The sequence below is a fragment of the Diceros bicornis genome, chromosome 9 (assembly GCF_020826845.1).
Source record: "Diceros bicornis minor isolate mBicDic1 chromosome 9, mDicBic1.mat.cur, whole genome shotgun sequence".
Classification (NCBI taxonomy): Eukaryota; Metazoa; Chordata; class Mammalia; order Perissodactyla; family Rhinocerotidae; genus Diceros; species Diceros bicornis.
In genome coordinates, this window is record NC_080748.1 from 83,430,205 (window position 1) to 83,451,568 (window position 21,364).

Here is a 21,364-nt window from a genome sequence, read left to right on the forward strand (position 1 = left end):
AACCAATATTTAAGGTCAAGAATCTTCTCTTCACTTGTTTAAAAACATAACTTTATATAGTTGATAACAACTTTATCAAAATTTCTGTGAAATGGGACTACTTGATTTCTACAGTGTTTTTGTCCTTTTTTCCTTAGTGAAACCTAAGAGCATTTAAAGAAGGCTGACTTCATAGAGAAGAGCAACAAGCTCTTCAGAAAAACATGGTGACTTGATTCTTTTCCTTGGTAGAATATTTCTACTATTTTCGGAAATCAGGATGGATATAGCTTTCTAGTTATATAACTAAATTTTCTGATTTTTTTTTGAAGGGAAAGATTCGCCCTAAGCTAATATCTGTTGCCAATTTTCCCCTTTTTTTTCCCTCCTCCCCAAAGCCCTAGTGCATGGTTGTATATCCTACTTATAAGTCCTTCTAGTTCTCCTCTGTGAGTCGCCACCACAGCATGGTCACTGAAAGACGGGTGGTGTGGTTCCACACCCGGGAACCAAACCCAGGCCACCGAAGTGGTGAGAGCACCAAACTTTAACCACCAGACCATCAAGGCTGGCTCTCTACTTTTTTATATAATCGCCCTGCTGAATCAGCTTGACCCTGCCTGTTTCAGAGACAACGGAGCTATCCGATAAATAATCCACATTTAGCACATGATAAAAATAAGGGTGTGCTTTTATTGTTTTTATTCGTCTTCCTCACTTAATTTCTTGTTTCATTTTTTTCCTCCACCATTGAACAGAGGAGCCAGCATACAATGTTAACCAAGATTTATTGAATTAATGAAGTAAATCTTTAATTTTGCATCATTTAATTTACTTTGGTGCAAATCATTTGCTTCTTGATAGGACTGTAAACAAAATTATCCACAGTCCTATTAGAGCTAGATGTGCTGTTCTGACTACAGAGTTTTGATACGTACCAATGACGTTTCTTAAATTAAAGTAAAAGATTGCTTGGCATATGCACGCATGTGTCCAATATACTCACACATGTGTGCATGCGCAATTTATCATCTGGAGTGTAAGCATAAGGAGTTGAATCACACCACTGAAATTTATTGATGTGAAGTGACACAAAATTTTACTAAAATAAGGTAGCTTGGAGCATAAATATTCTCATTCAATAAGGTCTTCTAATACCACCTAGCTTCTGATCCTTGAATCTCTTTTTCAATAAACCTGTTTAAATGGCTGTATAGCCTCAGCTTATCTACTAACGCTGGGGAACTTACTACCTTAAAAGCAGGGCATGGCTATCCAGAAAGTTTATTTATTAGAAACTTAAAGCATTGAAGCATTGAAGCCTACCTCCTTCTAGGTTCTTAGAGCATCCTTGGATTTGTGTAAAAACTCTGGTATATAGCAAATTCTCAATGAAAAGTGATATTCGTAATGATGATGATGATGATGATAATGACAGTATCTCTGGATTTACCATTAATGCAGCCTAAATTTACATATTGCCTTTGATCAGATTAATGTTTGCAACAACTAAACCCTTAGGATTTTATTCATTCATGCTAAGCCTATCTTATTATTGTGCAGTGAGTTTTGGGTTAAAATGTATATTTGTGTCTCTTCGATTTCAATTAGGATCCAGACTGTCAAATTCCTTACTATGCCTCACCATGCAATGCGATGGCTTTCCCTGTTGTCCCAACCATCCCTGAGTTCCATTATAATGTCTAAGATGCTTCCACCACATCTAGGCATTCCACTGGAGGCCTTCCCTCAGTGACAGAGACCCATACCCAGAGAGGCAGCATGCACTCTGCAGTGTGCCTCGGAGGCTCTGCTGAGCTGGGAGCTCCTCCATTTCAAGGACAGAGTTGAGTCAGAAAAGAGTAAATTAATGGTGTAATATCCTATGAAATCTTAAAACTTCATGAGACTTTGCATTCTATTTAAAATATATCTATGTTTTATAATAATTCCAACACTTAAATTCCCTGCCCCCACATTTTCAAGCAAAATTTTAACTTTAGGAAGATGCCTTGGGATGCTCTTCAATCTTCCTCCGCCTCCCGTCTCCCCTGCTGGAAACTTGTAACTGAGCTTGAGCAGCCCTGGGGGGTCAGGACAGATGTGTGGTGGTTGGCTGATTACTGGCGTGGAGACCTTAAACAAGCTTCAGTTCCCTTACACCCTAAAGGGGTACAATAACAGCTCCTCTTCTCACGATCAGTGTGACGTGCTTCTAAAGCATCCAGTCGAGGATTTGACACGTGGTATTAGTTCCCACTGCCTTTCCCTTCAGGTAGAATTAGTCAAACAGTATTAATCCATCTGTAATTTTTAACATTATACAGCCCACATGTTACAGTCTTTTACTCCATGGTAGAAACAACATCTAGAGCATTCCCTTGACTGGCCAATCTTTTAAAAATAAAAGAGTAATAACTCTTGTTTCAACAAATGACAGCCTCTGATGCTTCTGACTCTGGACATTGAGATAGCTATATGTTGCCAAATATTACTGTTCCAAGTTATATATGACTTAAAAGAAGATGATTAAAAAACAGATTGTTTGATCTATAAGTATATGATTTTGAGTCATGAAAGAGATAATATAAAAGACATTGAATATTGGGTTCTAAGATTTAAATACTGGAAATTGTGGGACCATTAATTAATAGGTGACAAATTTGGAAACTCAGTCAGATGACACATTTGTACAGACTCATCTAGGGTGGTTTTCTACCACTATGTTGAGATTACTGGGATAACATCCCCGGAGTTTTAGCTAGTCTACAGGGAAGTCTGTAACCCATCACCCACAGTCACTCTTACCTATTTTCATGTGTTAAAAACATCTGGAAATGCCATGGTTATGTTGCACACATGATGGTCAACTTTCAAGGGATTCACATCAGGAAAAAATAATCAAGAAATCAGAGCTATGATCTTTTCCTTTTATCTATTTATTAGTTTTATCTGTTTGAGAATAGAAAAGCATATTTTATAGTTTAAGATATTCTCCATTATATTCTTATGACTTTCCTCAAGCTGACTTCACTTAGTCATCTAAACCTCAACTAATTTCTCTCCTAGAAAAACCGAAGCCACAAAGCAGGGGCTCCTCTATGCCCATTCCCCCCCACTCCAAGATGCTACCGGCCTTTGGACCCATATTTATCACTTTACCCAGGACCGTCTGCAGTGGGAGGCACACCCTCCACTCTACTCTGGATTCCACACCCTCTTCCTTCCTCAGCAGCTTCTTTCTCTTCAAAATCCCCCTCTACTTTCATTTTAGTCTTTTATCCAGTCTTTATGGGCTTCCATCTCAGCATATAAGCATTCTGAAGACTCTCCCACTTCCCACCCAGCTGCTCGACTGCTTTCCTTCTGCCCTTCGCAGCCAAATTGAGGAGACAGAAGTCCTCACAGACCCACTCCATACCACCAGCTGCAGTCTGTGTCCGCCCCACACACCACCCGTTTCCTTCTTTCTGTGATCTCTTTTCTGTTACTTTCAATCTTAAAAATATGTTATCCTTTTGTTTTGATGACTCTGATTTCTTTTAATTGTCCTCCTCCCTTCCTGAACATTTAATTCTTTCTTCACCCCTAAAAGTTTACAGTCTCCTTCTGGGTGAGCTCATCCACTCACGTGGTTTTAGTCATCTGCATGTTGATGACTTCCAGATCTTATTTTCTTGTCTTTCTGAATTTCAGATCGTTATAGCCAATTATTTCTTGGAAGTCCACTTGAACTTTAACAAGCAGTTCAAAGTCAACATGACTAACAGAAAATGTAAGACTTTCTTTCTCAAAATATGTATTTCTCCCCTTGAGAATATTCTGTGGCTGAGTTAACCTACTATCTATCCTGTTTCCCCAGACAGAATCTTGAAAACCATCATTAACGTGTCTCTTCTCTCTTCCCTCCATATTCAGTCTGTCCTCTCATCCTGCCAATTCGGCATCCTCGATGCCTCTCTATCTCTTCCTCTTTTCTTCACCACTGCTGATCTCTCACTGGATCACCTTGCACCCTGAGTTGCCTCATCTCTTTCCAGGTGATCTTTCACTGGACTACCAGAATGTTCTTTCTGAAACGCCAATCTGATCATGCCATTTCTTTGACTGCCCATCACTTCCAAGGCATAATTTAAGCTCTTTTGCAAGATGTACAAAACTCTAGCTACTTCTCCAACGTCATGAATCTCTGCTCCTCTCACCTTAGGCTCCAATTTTGCTGATATACCTGGGTTCCTCATATATGTCATGTGCACTCAATCCTGTGTGCTTTTTTACGTGTTGCTAACTATTCCAGAGATGCTCTTAAGTCCTGACTTTGCTTGGAAAATTCTTAATTCAAGTGTCAACCCTTGGAATGGAAGCCTCCTCCTCCTCCACAGACTTTCCCCATCATCCAATCTGAATTCGGTCCCCTTCCTGCACACTTATGAACACCTTGTGTTCATCTTTATTATTCTACTTCCATACTATACTCTAGCTCCATCTTTTCTTGTCTCTACCCCAGGAGACATTATTTCGCTGTTGTTGAGCTTCCAGAGATGAGCCCTGTATCTTTATATCCTCACCTGCAGTATTGTGTACTCGGTAGATGATTCCTATGTGTTTGTTGAACGAAAGGAACAAATCAATGAATTAATCAGCCACCTCATAATTAAAAGATATCGACAAGAAGAAATAATAAATTACTCTAAATTAAAAATCTTTAATACAAATATTAATTACTACAAAGCATACAGTAGGACCTGCCAAATTTCTATATGAAATACGTAAAACATTGTGACCTTCTCCTTTCAGTAGGAAGGGTGCAGCTAAGGTGAGAAATGGATGAAACAGTGTAAATATGTTCTGGTACAGCAAGAACATTTTTTTCCTTCCTGAAACATCACGTGCTATTATGTACCAAAGCCTCGTAAACACATGACTACACAATGTCCAGGTGATTCCCATTGTTCTGGAGACCAAATATGGCCGAAGTGACTTTTAACCATTGGAGTTTGACTACAGGCCAAGCCATAATGCCATGTGTTTGTTATCCTAACAGGTATTTGAACCAGACGCTACAAGAAGATCTGTCAACAGCAGAGCATTCTCTAAACAGGGAGAAATTCACTGTTTTGAAACAAGCCCTGAACGTAGTTGGCTTCAGTAACTTGGTGAGTCATATCATAAACGTTTCACTGAGAAAACCAGCCTTCTACGAATTTATAAAAGTTGTTCATTCAAAAACATTTACTGAGTTCCTATTAAATTCCGGATATTGTTGCAAACACTCATGATTCAGCAGAGAACAAGCCCCAATCTCCACCTCCTAGAGTTTATATTCTAGAGGGGACATAGACATAAACAGTGGGCTCAGGGTCACAGGTACTATGAAGACAAATAGTGACGATAGGACGGGCCACTGTTTGCTGTTTTCAAGAGGGTGGTCAGAGAGACCTTTTCCCAAAGGACCCATGTGAGCAAAACAGATCAAAGAACCCCACACTGACCAACTCCAGAGAAAACTGGCAGATCTGAAGGAACTGTTTACCGCTAAGAATCACTGTTAAAACTAATCTAATCACCTTATTAAAATATATTCCTGAACAATATAACCCTTTGTTTATCCTTAAAGCATCACCAACTACCTGCAAGCATTATGAAGTTGAAAAGTACAATTTAAAATGTTTAAACCTCTGCTGTCCAATAGAAATTTCCGTGTCATAGAAATGTTCTGGGTCTACGCTGTACCATATGGTAGCCACTAGCCACGTGTGGCAACTGGGCACTTGAATGTGGCTAGTAAGGCTGTGGAAATGGATTTTTAATTTTTCTTGGTTTTAATAAACTTAAATAGTCCTGTGTGGTTAGTGGTTACTGAATTGAACAGCACAGTTCCGGTAAATAAGAGACGTGAAATGATCTAAGCTGGGAGACCTCTCAGCATTCCCACAAATCTCTCTTTCACTTCTGCATCCTCTCTCTTCCCCCCTCATTCAATATGGTGTTGTTTTGAATTACAGCCAATTCCTCATTAGCAATGGATATAAGATCACGTGAGTAACTTTGATATGCCAGTAGTTCAGGAACCCAGATTTAGTCAAATAGCTCAATATGCTTTGTTTCTTTTTCTTAAACCAATAAGTTGATAGATTTGGGTCTTTCTTTTTTTCCCTTGCCCACATTGATGTGGCTACTGGGGCAGCGGGTGGGTGGGAATGGATGGGAAGGTGGCAAACACAGAGGATTGAGGAGATGGGGACTCACCCTAAGTGACTTAGCTCTGGGCATTTTGCTCCGCTCCACCCTCGGCCCACTGAGAGGGTGGAGTTCTAGGAATGTGCAATCATATGGTGTCTTGTTTTTTTTTGTTTTTTTTTCTTTGCTCTGATTCTCCAATCTCTGTCTTTCTGTCTTTTATTAATGTCTACCCATTTGAACTTTTCTGTCTTTGCACTTGCTACTGTTGTCCTTTTTGTCATTTTTTTCCCATTCTTCCATGCCTGAAATTTCTGCTTCCTTTTAGGAAACTGGGAAGTAGAGTAGGGTAAGGACCCATTCTACCAAAGTACCAGTTGCTTGGAAACAGGGTTTTAAAAATCCATGATTGACCTGAAAGGCAAGGCGAGCAAAATATACATTCTACCTAAGGTAGCTAATAGAGAATCTAACAGCCTTTTTGGTAAAAGAAATATGTACATTCTAACAAAAGACATGGAGGTAATCACTTATCTTGATCCTTTGGGGTGACTGGGATGGTGACAATTTAGTTCACTCAAGAGAGATAGATTATGTCCAATAAGATTGGAAGGAAGGTATTTCTGGGCTGGTGAGGCCCTTGGATCAAGACTTGTACGTGATTGTTGTCCTGGGAGGTCTGTTCATAACGGTGCCTCCACCTCTGCCCTCCATCAACACCGCCAGCAGGACGGCCGGGGATTGTTGCTCAGGTGGGCACAGAAGAGCAGCCCTGCCCTCTGCTCACAAAGCAGTTTGTTTTTACCTCTGTCATAGTATTCACCACATTGTCATTCATATTAAGGACAGTTTTCACAGTTCTGTCTCCACCGCTGCACTGTAAGATCCTTGAGGATGGAACAAAGTCTTCCTGGCTGTGTATCCAGAAGTACCTATCTCATAGGGTGCTAGAAGATTTAATAAGGAGTTACTGGATTTATTCAAAAGGGGGGAAAATGTTGTCAAGTAGTGTAAGAGATAAAATATTATTCAAACAAGCATAAATTTGAAGCACTAATTTGTGATTTAGGGGTTACCCAAAACATTTTTAAGTAATGCCACAATCATAGAGTGTTATACCTGAAAATTGTAGAGATCATCCTTTTCAATGCTCTTATTTTAAAGATAGTAAAATCATACCTTATAATGAAAACTACAGGTTCTGCAGGAAATTCATGGAAGTCTCAATGACCATATTGTTTCAACTGTATATTTATAAAGCAAATAACAGTTGTTCTTAGTAAAAATTCCACAAGCAGGAACTTTTTATTCCCAAATTATGGATTAGGAAAATGAGAATTTAAAAGGTTATATCACTCGCCCTATATGGAACTTAACCAATTTTACTACTGATATCATCATACTAAATATTTGTGATTCTAGAGGAGTATACTTTTTAACTTACAGCTTTTTCTTGACTTTTCTTTCTTGGCACAAAATGACTGTCCAAAACCAAATTTAAGGTCTAATTTCTTTCTTTTTTAAAAAATTATTTTACTGAGGTCATATTGGCTTATAACATTGTGTAAATTTCATGTGTACATCATTATATTTCAGTTTCTGTGTAGACTGCATTGTGTTCACCACCAATAGTCTAGTTTTTATCCATCACCATACATATGTGCCCCTTTACCCTTTTCACCCTCCCCCCACCCCCTTCTCCTCTGGCAACCACCAATCTGTTCTCTTTATGTGAGAACAGTATGCTCGTTTGTTTGTTTATCTTCTACATATGATTGAAATCATATGGTATTTGTCTTTCTCTGACTTATTTTGCTTAGCATAATACCCTCAAGGTCCATCCATGTTGTTGCAAATGGCACGATTTTGCCTTTTTTATGGCTGAGTAGTATTCCAATGTATGTATGTATACCACCTCTTCTTTATCCATTTATCCCTTGATGGGCACTTGAGTTGCTTCCACATCTTTGCTATCGTGAACAATGCTGCAGTGAACGTAGGGGTGCATAAATCTTTTTGAATTATTGATTTCATGTTCTTTGGATAAATACCCAGTAGTGCAGTAGATTGATCATATGGTATTTCTATTTTTAATTTTTTGAGAAGTCTTCATACTGTTTTCCATAGCAGCTGTACCAGGTTGCATTTCCACCAGCAGTGCATGAGAGTTCTCTTTTCTCTGCATCCTCTCCAACACTTGTTATTGTCTTGTTCATTATAGCCATTCTTATGGGCATGAGGTGATATCTCATTGTAGTTTTGATTTGCATTTCCCTCATAGTTAATGATGTTGAACATCTTTTCATATGCCTGTTGGCCATCTATATATCCTCTTTGGAAAAATGTCTATTTATATCTTCTGCCCACTTTTTGGTTGGGTTGTTCATTTTTTTGTTGTTGAATTGTACGAGTTCTTTATGTATTTTGGAAATTAACCCCTTGTCGGTAAATGATTTGGAAATATTTTCTTCCAGTTTGTCTCATTTTGTTGATGGTTTCCTTTGCTGTGCAGAAGCTTCTAATTTCTTTCTTTATGCTGAGTTCCAGATTCTCTGATATTCTTTCAGCAAACATTCTCATACTTCCTGCTACTTTCCACTCAAAGATAGCTCTTGCCAATATCCATTTTTTTCTGTTGTCCTTAAAATACCTTAAAAAAAAAACAATTAACATCTTGTTTATCTAGGCATAGTTGTTTGTATTACACCTCCCTTAATTTGCCAGCAGAAGTGAAAAATTCTATAATTGTAACATCAGTTTATCTCATGAGAGAGATAAGTGGATGATGGAAACCATCACATACGTTCTCTAATGAAGCAGACACAGCAGCTGTGACGTCTGTGTTAGCCCTGGGAGGACACATGTGAAGTCTGACCTCACAAATGACGTCCAGGCGGTCTGACCATCATCACACAATGATTCAATTTTCATTATGACACTTACCTAGAAACTATTAATTTATATCAGAACATCACTTCCTTACTCTCTTTTGTTTGAGGAACAGAACAACTGATTTAGAGGAAATGTGCATTGAATTATGAGATTTTGATTTTGAGCTGGAGATTGGTAGTTCTCTTTTCGAACATTTGGTATCTGAAAAATCACAGCCTCACTAATGGGGCCCACATCAGTTTTTTAACCTACTTTTAGGTTTTTGAAGGATTTGTCTTTTAATCTTTCTTGTAAGCCATCCTATTCATCTTCTCTATTTGTAAAATGCGTAGGAGGTGGAGAATCTGTTTGTGATTCTAGCAGCGATATTACACATCGGAGACGTTCGGTTCACTGCTCTGACTGAGGCCGACTCTGCGTTCGTTTCTGACCTCCAGCTTCTGGGACAAGGTCAGTGGAACAGACCTTCTAACGTTCATCTCATGGATGTGCAGTTTTGCAGATCTGCCAGTAGATGGAGACACAGTACAGAAAAGCCAAGTGGCATAAACTCTTCCGGAGCAGAATTCAGTGAGAGCGGTGGGGAAAAAAAGAACTGTATTCACTTTGTTCTTCCTTCTTATAAATGGTTATGGAAATGAATAACAAGATGTGCATTTATGTTCTCATGCTGCCCACCAGCAGCGTTGATTCTTCAGCACATTCTTGTGTTTATTTACATTGTTCTAAGTATTCTCCGCCCCCACCCCTGCCACCAGATATATTTTCGGGGCATGTTATTAGCTGAACGTTTTAAACAGAATATACTTACTTCCCTTCAAAGATCTTGCCAAAAATCTCTCTCTTCTTTGAAGTTGCCTTGTTAGTCACCGCCGGATTTTTTTTCAAAATACCTTAAAACCACAGACTGTCAATGACCAGCATATCTTCACCTCATATCAAAGTAATTTAACCAAGGACTGGGAAAAAACATGCAGGGCCATGTGTATGGGCAAGGAGTGTGGGCAAGGAGGGAAAAAGCCCTCTCTTTATTTAATGCAGGAGCCCCACGTGCTCATTGACCATTTAATTACTAAAGCTATTTCTCTAGTTGAATTTGACAATGAAGGTGGTAGTTTAGTTTTCTTTAATACACACTTTTTCTAATGGGTCTATATAAACTTGTAAATTATAATCATGAAATACAATGTTCTCACTGTCAAAAAATATATACTAACTTTATGTTTTCAATGCTGCTTTAATTTTAGTGGCTGGATGGTTACAAGTATCAGCTGATGAACTGGTGTCTGCTTTAACAACCGATAGCCAATATTTTAAAGGTAAGTGTTTCTACACTCTGACTTTCACCTTTGCACAATTTGTGGTCTTCTTTGAAATATGGAAAATAAATACAACCTCACCTTTCCCCACCTAGTGAAGCTATTTCTATGAATTGAATGCCAAATGAGAAAAGCATTATGAACTCATTTGGTCACTTGATATGACTCTAATTGTAAACTCTTTATACTCTTGAGAGACCATTTTGATTAACTGGTCACCCTTTTCTAGCTAATCAGTCATTTTAGACAAATAAAATCATCAATCCGAGAGGATTTATTCAACTAAAACATTGGTCCCTTGCGTCTGTGGTGCCATGCTGCCCTCTTCAACAAAGAGCGTCCTTTTCCCTCTACCTCATCCGTCATAATCATAGCTGCCATTTATTGGGCACTTATGAACTGATGGGAATTGTGCCAAGTGCCGTAAACGTTGGAATTTTTAAATTCTCACAAATCGCTATGAAGCGGGCATAACTATTTCCATTTAAACAGATGAGAAAACTAAGATTCAAAGAGGTTAAGTAACTTTGAACATCAAATCGCCAGCAAATGGCATGTTTGGAGTTAGAATCTAATGCTACTTGGCTCCCAAGATGCATCCCTATCCTATGCACATCTCTACTCAATGGGCAAGGAGGGTGGTTTTCCTACATGCTCTTCAGTTATTCACTGTAAATCCTTGTCTTACCACCCTTCTTCTTTATTGTAATTTTGAAGACTCACCATCTATCTGATCTTTTTTCTTGAAATCACCACTATTCTTGCCTGCTGTTTCTATTGGACCTACTTGCAGGTGTGTGGTTTGTCATTTCTGCCTCATCTCTAGAGTTCTCTTCCGTGTGCCTGAACTTCATGAATCCCCCATCATCCACTCAGCTGCCCGAAAGTCACTCTTGATGCCTCTTGCTCCTTCTGCGTTGAGTAGATCAGACACCCGCCAGCTCTACTCCATAAATCTCTCTCATTCTCACCGCCTTCTCGTCACTTCCATCGCCCCTGCCTTAATTATCATTCCTTCCCTAGATTATGGCAAGAACATCCTCATTAATCTTTTTCTGGCCTTATCTCATTTTACCTTTTTTCTGCACTGCTTCAGGAATAATCTTTCTGAAGTGCAAATATGATTTTCCTCCATGGATAACAATCTTTCAAAGATATTCCAACTCCTTTAGAGTAAATCTCATCACTTTAGGATCGCATAGGGGGTCCTTTATTATTCGAGCCATACCTATCTTTTATGCTTCATTCTTAGCCATTTTCCCATCACTGCCTTTGCATCCAACCACATTACATTTCTTGAGGTTCTCCAAATGCATTATGATATCTCATGACTTTTTAAAGAACAGTTGAACTCAGCATTAATATCCATAATTTAATATATGCAGGTCTTTTTGTTTACACTGCCCTCAACTCCTTACTCACCGGCCATGTTCATGACCCATTAAAACCCTTCAATCTTCTTGACTCTAGAGACCTCAATTGTAATATCATAAATGGCACACCTGCTTTCACTGCCACCGTGTGTTGTTGATCCTGATGGCCTTGAACTTATAGCTCCCTGACTCTTCATTACCTGCTGTTTTTGTTTTTTCCTTTTATCTCAGCCTGTCTCAGAAGCAGTTCTCCCTTATCTGTACCTCCACTAAATGACAACTGACTCAACCCTCATTTCACATGGTCATCATCCTATTACTTAACTCCCTGCTCAGCCTGAGTTGCAATGGTTAGCCAGGTTGGCCAAGGCCATAGAATATGAATACTAGATTCCCATTTCCTCTTAACTCTCTAGCATAAATGCTGTCATAAGTTCAACTCCAAATCATCCTCACATATTTTTTCCTTGGTTTCTTCTCTAGTCTATTCTCTCCTAAGTATCTTATCACTCAAGATTTCAACCACCATCTCTTTGATAATGACATAAAAATTTCCACCTTAAGGCTTGATCTTGTTCCCAAACTCCAGACTCACATTTTGGTTAGCTAAACAATTTCTTTGAAAATATTTAAAATATGACTAATTTTCCAGATGGTCAGGTTTAGCCAATGCCTTGGGGATGATTCAATATCTAAGCTAGTGAGCTGTTATCAGAAAACTTTTTAAGAGGGCCCTACAAAGAGTTGATTCCCCAACAGAAAGGAAATTACACAGCCTGCTTGAGGTTAAAAGCTGTGGTCAACATTTGTAGCAAATAAAATTGCAATGTATACGGCACTCATTTGAGGGAAACATTTTATGTAATAACTGACAGAGACCTCATTTATTATAGCCACAATATATTTGTTAACATCTTTTGGTGTATACGGATGTGTGAGGATAAGTAGGATGTGCAGTTTTGTTTGCTTCTAAATGAAGGAAACCTTGTTCTTATGCCTCCTCTCCTTTCTACTATTCCAGGAGATATGATCACACGACGACACACTATAGAGATGGCTGAATTTTACCGGGATCTCCTGGCCAAGTCCCTGTACAGTCGTTTGTTTAGCTTTTTGGTGAATACTGTGAATTGTTGCCTCCACAGTCAAGATGAGCACAGCAGGTAGGATGGATGGACCCTGGTCCTCAATGTTATTCCTATCATGGCCGACTTAAAAAGGCTCACCTCTTAAAGATGCTTCATAGTGCAGACTGACCCATAAGTTAAACTATCATTATAACATTTCATTTTAACAAGGTGATTTTACTTGAGAGTTTTATCGACTATTTTTTAGAGATTTAGACCCCTCTTCCACACACACACACACACACACACACACACACACATTGATGAATTAATCAAATCATCTCTCATGCATAGAAATGCAAATGCATTCTCTGTGGACTGGAGGTATATATGGCTTTTTGAGTACCAAGGAGTATAAAAAATTTATAAATCTAGGAAGAGGACAGTCCAAGAATATCTAAAGCACTTAAGTTTGTTGAGAAGCCCATGTCTCTCTTAGAACCAATTTGATGATGTGTTTCAGATCAGTAATTCTTTCTGTTTTCTTCACCTATTTTGTTGATTATTTGACGAAGGGTCTCTATGGTAATTGTTTTGACATGTGGCCTTAATCATCTTTAAGCAGTAGCTTTTCAGGGCTATTTGATCATCTAAAAATTATAGATCTCCATAGCGTCTTGTGAATGGAAAACTTTGTTAATATTCTTGTCACTAATAATGACCTTGAGCAAGCCATTGAAAGCAAAATCGCATCCAGAAGTCTTCACACGTATGCTTGTCTTTGAATGAAACCTTTTGAGAATTTCTTTGTTGTCCGTATAGAATTCTTCACCAAATTCCTGAAAATTGCTGCCTTTAGAGGTTTCTTGGAAAACATTAGAACTAACATGTATTAATGGGAAAATTTTTAAATATAGACATCTCAGAAGTTCTCAAGGACAAAGAGATACTATAATTCTCATTAAAATATACACATAAAATCTCACAGCACATTGATTAACATATTCAATATACAGTCTGTTTTCTGAGGGTAGGTATAGCATTATCTATATTTTAGGAGATATACTTTAGTGTTTGCTATGGTGAAGATTCTTGATATTCTTATTATTTCTTATTATCAGTTAATTTGTGATTTTTCTTTAAATATTAAGAATATTCACAGAATGACACTAATATGCTAAATCTACCACATTAATATTGTATAAAATTATTGGCAGGTCTGCTGAAGTTGATGGTAAAAAAATTAATATATAAATCTAGCTGCACATACAAACTTTTAGAAAATTTCCAGTTGACATTTAAATCTTACAGAGCCTTAACTTGATATAATTGGAAAAACTTATGCATAGTCTAGATTTTTGACTAAACACACACATAGAAAAAAATACAAACATAAAACTTGGGAAACACATTATTTCCCTTTCAGTGAGAATATTGCCACTGTGTCAATGTATAAATTCATGATGTCAGTCTCATCTTTTAAAATTCTTTACTAAGTAAATGAATAAGGGTAAGTATTAACGGGAAACTAGAAGTGAGTTGATGTATTATAAGTTTAAATTCTGAGAGACAGTATTCATATTTGAGTTGTAACTCCCATTTTTTCCTCTCTATTTCTCCCGTAGGTCACCCAAACCTGAATTTAAATTCTAAAATAACGCAAAGAAAGGTTATGTTTGCAATATTTCTAACTCATCAAAATTCATGGAAAGCTTAAGGTTTTGTAGATTTACAGACCCATTTCCTAAGTCACAGAAAGGTCTCAAAATTTGGATAAACTTAGAATAGGCTTTTATTGCTTATGAATCCTTACTTTTTTCGAAATTTTGTAATCATGTCAAAAAAGGATTATTTTAAAAATATATATCCCTATGGTTTAGTTTGGCAGGCACTCTTGATGTTGATAGGAATTATTTTTCACATTATATTTTTTTTGTAAATTTTGGAGGAGAGAATAAATGTGAATAAGATATACACTAACAAGTTATAAAGGGATAACAAGTGAAATTGAAGCAGATGAAATATTTGTTCTTGGAATGCTGCATTCATTTCCTGGATTTAAAAAGATTTTACTTTTTTATATCTAGATTCCAAATAGGGTCGCTTCTAAATGAAAATCTTGGCATATAATGCAAGAGAAGCTGACCATTAGTTAATTAAGATGAGCAAAAGCGTTGGCCGTGTTGGCCTAGCCAGAATCGAGTCAGTAAGGTTAACGTGTGGACCTCTACCAGCCTGCTGCCCACCGTGGTCTTGGTTTCTGTGAAGGCTGCCTGTGCCGATGCCGCAGGCTGGAGACCAACCAGCAAGGCAGCTTTTATTCAAGGGCCACACTTAGTGGTCAGGGCGCTGCAGAAATTGAAATACACTGAAACTTTATTTATGACGCTTAGTTGAGAATGATTTGGTACAATCAGGTAAAAGGAATAATGATAATAATAATAATATAATGCCTTCTATTTGTTTAAAAGTTTATTGTTCACAAAGTGTGTGCATATTAATTACCTTCAGAAGAAATCTTGTTCAACAGTTAAAAACGACATGTTTTATTGTTGAAGAAACAACGACTCTAGGAAACTGAAGCGTGGACCGTAGGCTGCTCCCTCAGTCTCCCTTTCAATGTTCTTCCCTTGGAGAATCTCCATGAGAATCAGAGTTATAGTGTTTTAACTATTTTCTGAGCCTTTTTTTCCCTAAACTATAATTTTCTGACTTCTAAAGCAAAGGGTGTTGTATATCCTTTAACTTTGTGTAACAATGTCACCACTATAAAGCATTTTTATAATCTACTGTAACGCAAGCACAGTTCCGCTCTTTCTGACCTCACCTTGGCCTCCTGGCTCCCTGACAGATTGCCAGCCGCCTCCGCGGCACTCTTGGTCTGTCTCCTCCCCATCTCCTCACCTCCTTTGCTGCCATTACCTTCCCACCGCTTCCAATACCCACGTGTTCAACTTTGCTCAATGCTTGCATGGGCTTTTGGGGGGATTACCTAATAGCACTCACATGTCTGATTCTTAATCAGTTGAGAAATAAGACCGAGGGTAAGGCGCATGGGAGCCAATATACCAATTCCCTGAGTGATACAGCAGCCACAAGAGGACACAGCTTTACTCAGAGGGAGCTGCTTCTGACTACTGCTCTCAGAGTTAGACTGTCTAGCACAAGTCCCAGTCAGCACTGAGGTGGGCAGGGCCCGTGCACAGCCTGGAGGAGCAGGGGTGGCCTCCATCTCTGTGAGAGCCAGCAAAGGGCAGCTCTGGGCCAGCCTGCCCCGTCTCCTCCCACACTCCCCTGTGGAACAGGTCACCCTAGCAGGGGCCAGGACAGTTACAGCTAGTGGAGCTTGTCTCCATGAAAGGAAACCCCCAGACTGCGAATGAGCATCTCCACCTAACAAATGCTATTTAGAGTCAACAGACTTGAAAGACAAAGGCCCATCAGATGCAAGAAAGTATGTAGGCTTTGGGATTCCTATTCTGAGTGATTTGGGTCTTTTTTCCTAGTGTTTCCAGAAAGTAGAGCTGAACCCATCCATACCCGGGATACCTTCGTAGTTTATTTAACTTGCTATCAGTTCACATTAAATTGATAATATTTAACTATTAAAATATGATTTTAAATAATATCAAATCATTTCTAGAGAAAAACTAATAAAGCGGTTAAGTTTGATCTGATTTTACTAGTATTTTTTGGCCCCAACTCCTCTGTGAATTGTCAGCTGACACCTAATGATGAGCACAGGCGTAACCATACTCCATGTTTAAACCATGCGGAGGTCCATGCACAGATTCCTGTAACTTCGTATGTGGGAAATTGGCAGCCACTAAGGACACTGGAGTCACTGACCTTCTCTTCCTTTCTTCACTGGCCCATGTTTCCTCAGTGAATCCAGAGGTGTGCTGTCCAGGCCCTTCCTGGGGATACAGCCCATCTCCCCAAGGAGACGTCTTCCCTCGGACGTTCCATACATTGCAGTCAGACAACGTTGGGGTTGTGGTCTGATCACTCCTTTCAGGAATCGTTAAGATGATTGCGAGCATGTCTTCTCCTCACTGAGTTAGCCTATTTGATCAGGAAAGAGCAATATCCTGGGCTTTACGATTTCCCTGCTTCCCAAGCGAATTCAATCACCTGTCTGTCTGTGAGAGCAGATATAATGTAGGAACTGCAGGACTGGCAACTCCTTTCTCTCTATGAAACACCTCTCTATAGCTCTAAATACGATCCTTTCCAGGGTCTAGGCACTGTGTCTCAGAACATCACCTTAAAAACAAATTTTGTGACATGGAGAGGATTCTGAAAAATTTTGCTTAATGTCTCTACTCTTCCATGGTTTATTTTGCCTCGTTATTGGTTGGCTGTTTTTAATATAACATTCAAAATGGAAAGGCTTGCTCTTAAGTATTTGTTGTTCTTTTCCTTAATAAACTGAACAAACCCTTGAAAAAGGTAGTTTAGGGGCGCATTAAATTTACCTTTGATCTGAAAAGGCAGCATTATGAACAAGATCATGTTGGCCACGAGAAAAGTGTTTTTTTTTTTTTGTTGCGTCAACCTTATAAGTAGGATTGTTCACAACTTTTCAAAAGTGTAATGGTATCATTACTTATTTTGAAGGAACCACTATATTAATCAAGTATGATTTGCGGTGTGATGAAAACACGTATTTTTCTGTCTCACTTTCCTTTAAAATGTGTTCAATGAGGATAGTATTTTTTTGGCCCTGGGAGAAAACATATGTTGGTCCCAAGACTTTTTTATTAGCTTTTAAATACATTACAATTCTATGAATCTTTAAGTCCCTACATATCCAGTATTTGAACAGAGATTGTCCAAAGGTGAGAGTTCCCCTCTCTCTCCCCCAGTTAGGCCTGTGGTGGCAGCGGACTGCCTTCCAGGAAGGGAATGAGGTGGGCTTCTGCACTCAGCTTGCAGGCTGTGCCTTCAGCTCCCATGGGAAATGGGGGCAGGAACAACAAAGAGAGGGATGTTTCAGCATCGTGATACCCGGAGGCTTTCCCGGGGAGGAAAAGAGCCATCCCCGACCCTTTCTCTCGGCTCCCTCGTGGCTCCCTCGTGGATGCCCTCTGCTGGCCCTCTCCTCCTGCAGTCCCGAGATGTGACAAGGGCGCTCGCTCCTGCACTCATTGCTCCCACCTTCACCCATGGCTCTGGGCAGCGCGTTAGACATAGGCTCACAGCATAGATGGGTTGAGACCCCACGCCTTCCCAGGTGTGCCTCTTGAGCAGGAGTCTCTGGGTTGAGGGCAAGAAGGAATTGGGAATGGGACAGTGAGTTGAGGCGTATTGGACATTTCAGTTACTCACTTTTTATAATTGTTGAACAAAAGATATGCTCTAAGCTGCACTTAACTTTTATAAAGGATATTATCTGTGTGATTCTGAAATAAGATAAATGGTTAGAGATTCTTATTAGTGTATAATGAATAATACTTTGTTTTCAAAAAAAAGATAAATAATCTTTACAACTTCTAAAATTTGACCTGTTTCGTAATGCAACACTTATATCCCCAAGATTTAATTATCAATGTTAAATTTAAAATTATTATTTTTCCTGAATTGACACCTTCATCAGAATTTTGGTGCAGACTTGACTACTGCAGAGGCACTCACAAGTTAATACAGTCTTGAGCAGGCCAAAGGTTATAGAAACTTTGGGGGAGTTCTCCAAATGTCTTCAGACACCAAAACCTAGAGTTTATTTCAACTCATTTTCATCATGAGCTCTGAATACAATGGTTTATATATGGGGACATCTGAGAAATATAACCTGTTTAACATTTCCCTTTTTACTGTTCGAAACACCCCAAGAATAAGTAGGTTGAGAGTTATAAAAAGATAAAGTTTAAGAGATAACCCAATAGAGGGGTATTGAATAAATACTTTATTCATTCATTCATTCCTTCATTAATTTATTTGTTTCTGTCTGCATGTTCTGAAATCCACATTTTTGGAAGGCACAATTTGACATGCAAGTGTAATACAGTAAATAAATTAAGTTTCAAGCATACATATGGATTTTTTTTGTTCATCACTGAGCTTTCAGTTGCTTATATTGTATTACATTCTTATAATATTCTAGTTGACCTAAACATAAACATTTAAAAACTGTGTGATTAGTTACATTCGAGTTCAGTGAGTCATAGAGACTTTAGGATAGTTCTCCAAATGTCTTCTGACACCAAAACCTACAGTTTATTTCAGCTCATTTTCATTGTGAGTTCTCATGTATCCCCGCCTGTTCCTTTGACACCTGGTTGGAGAACTTTGGTTTGTTTCCGGGTTTCCCTGAGGATAAATGACATGCTGTACGTGAAGTTGTCAGCACAGTGCCTGACTCAATGAGGATGGTTGCTCCAGGAAAATTATGGTGGCTGTGGCTGGAGAGAAGGCTTCTTGGTCCATGGTAGTGTATCCAAGGAGAGGGAGGGCTGTAAAAAGTGCAGGGGGACAACATGCTGGGAACCCGAGATGTGGTCCATCACTTCCATTTAATTTTGATTCAGTAATCTTGTTTGAATTGGAGAGTAGCAAATAGAGGAAATATTTTGTTCTTTCGAAATAGAAATGTTGCTCTTCACCTACACCACCAAGACATAAGGGGCGCTTCCTACATTTGCTCAGTTTTGCTTTGTGATAAGCAGCGATAATGGATTCGAATTGATCAATTTCCGTGCTCTTTCCCTTTCTCTTATGACACACCTGTGACCGGTTTGCAGAGTGCCTGACTAGGGTCCAGAGCACAGTTTGTGGTCTTTGATAATTGCAAAAATAAGGTCCCCATGCATTGGAAAACATATTTCCTGATCAGTAGGGGCTCCCTGAGGAAAAAATCCCATGGAAGGATACCAGATCCTAACGGGACAGGTGAGTAAGTGGTACCTGCACCGAGAGACCAGCTATGAAGTGGAGGAAGCGTTGGATGAACAGAGATGCTCTGTAGAGATGGGGACTGTGGGCATCTGGGAACATGTGTGAGAAGGATGTCAAATTGGAATGAAGGCTTCAGGCTTTAAATATGAAAGTGATCCGGGGAGGCATGGGGTCACCATGCCAGAGGCACTGTGTAGAGTCTTTGTCCTTCAATCTATAGGTTGAGGTTGATTATGGAGAGAGGAAAGAAGGCTGTTGAAAAAAATATCGCTTATGAAATTTATCAGACTATTAAAATCTTCCCTCTCCCAACCAGTATGACCACAATAAGGTTTAAATAACAGGAGGAAGTAGTAAACAGATATATCAGGGAGAAACCTGGACTGTTTTAAAGAGAGGTTGAAGTTATTTTCCGTAAAAGTTTTTTTTTTTAATTCACATATCAACTCAATGATTTAATTTCTGAAATCATCAGTAGGATATTTTTTACATCTTATCCTGTTTCTAAACTCACGTAGTTTGATTATAAGGAAAATGGTTTTGTAAATCAGTATGGAATGTCCTAGGTGTCCAGAAAGATTTCTATCAGCACATTTACCAAATGGCCCATGTGTTCCCCAACCGTCTTGTTGAGGTCATTGTAAAGATGGCGATGTTAACAGTGGAAGCAGCTTCCCAGTGTCTCGCAACTAATGACTAACTCTCTGAAATGAGAAAAAAGAACATGTCCAGTAAGAAATCAATTTAAGGTCCCATCAGTATATCAGGCGAGCACATTCCTCTCCAGCATCTGACAACGTTTAAAAGAATGTTAGCATCTCAGTGAATATAGAGGATCTGCACTAATAAGATCACAACAAGCAATTTAATATTCATCTTCAGAAAAATTGCACTCCTTCATTAGGTGAAACTTGCTATTCTTTCTTAATTAGAGGGAACAAATATTTCATACAGAGAAAAGATAATGATAGCATTGAAGAATCCTGCAGGCTGGTTTACAAAAGAAACCCCACATCAGAATTTTGGGGAATCTGTATGGTATGAAGACTGTCTTAATGAGTGGCAGAGAGGCTACTGCTTAACTTGATGCTCCGAAAGGAAAGTGCAGTGAATTTACTGGGTTAAGTGCATATAGGATTTACGTTTTCATTTGGTAATTCTCAATTTTGTTCTACTGAGAATTCAGTTCGTATACTATTAGTTTTGAATATTTAGTGGTGTATATGCACACGTTTGTTGAATTTCCAAGGATTTTAAACAGAGGAGAATATTTTTGCTGTTTATATTGAAGTGATAGCCAAATTTCTTCTTTCCATTTGTCTCTCGTTGATGCTGTCAGGTAGTATGTAATATACTTAGGAAATGTTGTAGTGTACCTCCACCTTCTTTAGGTCAAGGTCCAATCTGAGAATCCAATAAATGGCATAAACACACAGACACACAGTTTTCCATATAACTTATGAAGATTAATAGACCTCCCTCCAAAAAAAAAAAAGTCCATGTACCTGGACTCTAATTTGTTGATTAAAGACATTAATAAATTCTGAATTAATACCTTCAATGTGACTCATAGTCTCCTGGTAGTTCTTGAGGATTTTTAAGTCAGAGTATTCTTTTGTAATCATTTTGTTGTTGATGTTTTTTTAACTAGAAATTC

At 38.7% G+C, this 21,364-nt stretch overlaps 1 protein-coding gene across 1 annotated transcript in view; it reads left to right on the top strand.

Annotated features, from left to right (window-relative positions):
• MYO16 (myosin XVI) overlaps positions 1–21,364 on the top strand; it is a 463,175-nt gene that overhangs the window by 224,802 nt on the left and 217,009 nt on the right. Inside the window, exons 17-20 of the mRNA XM_058548472.1 lie at positions 5,024–5,135; positions 9,384–9,501; positions 10,299–10,370; positions 12,765–12,906. Of these exons, the coding sequence (XP_058404455.1) occupies positions 5,024–5,135; positions 9,384–9,501; positions 10,299–10,370; positions 12,765–12,906 (444 nt within the window). The remainder of the gene's footprint in view (positions 1–5,023; positions 5,136–9,383; positions 9,502–10,298; positions 10,371–12,764; positions 12,907–21,364) is intronic.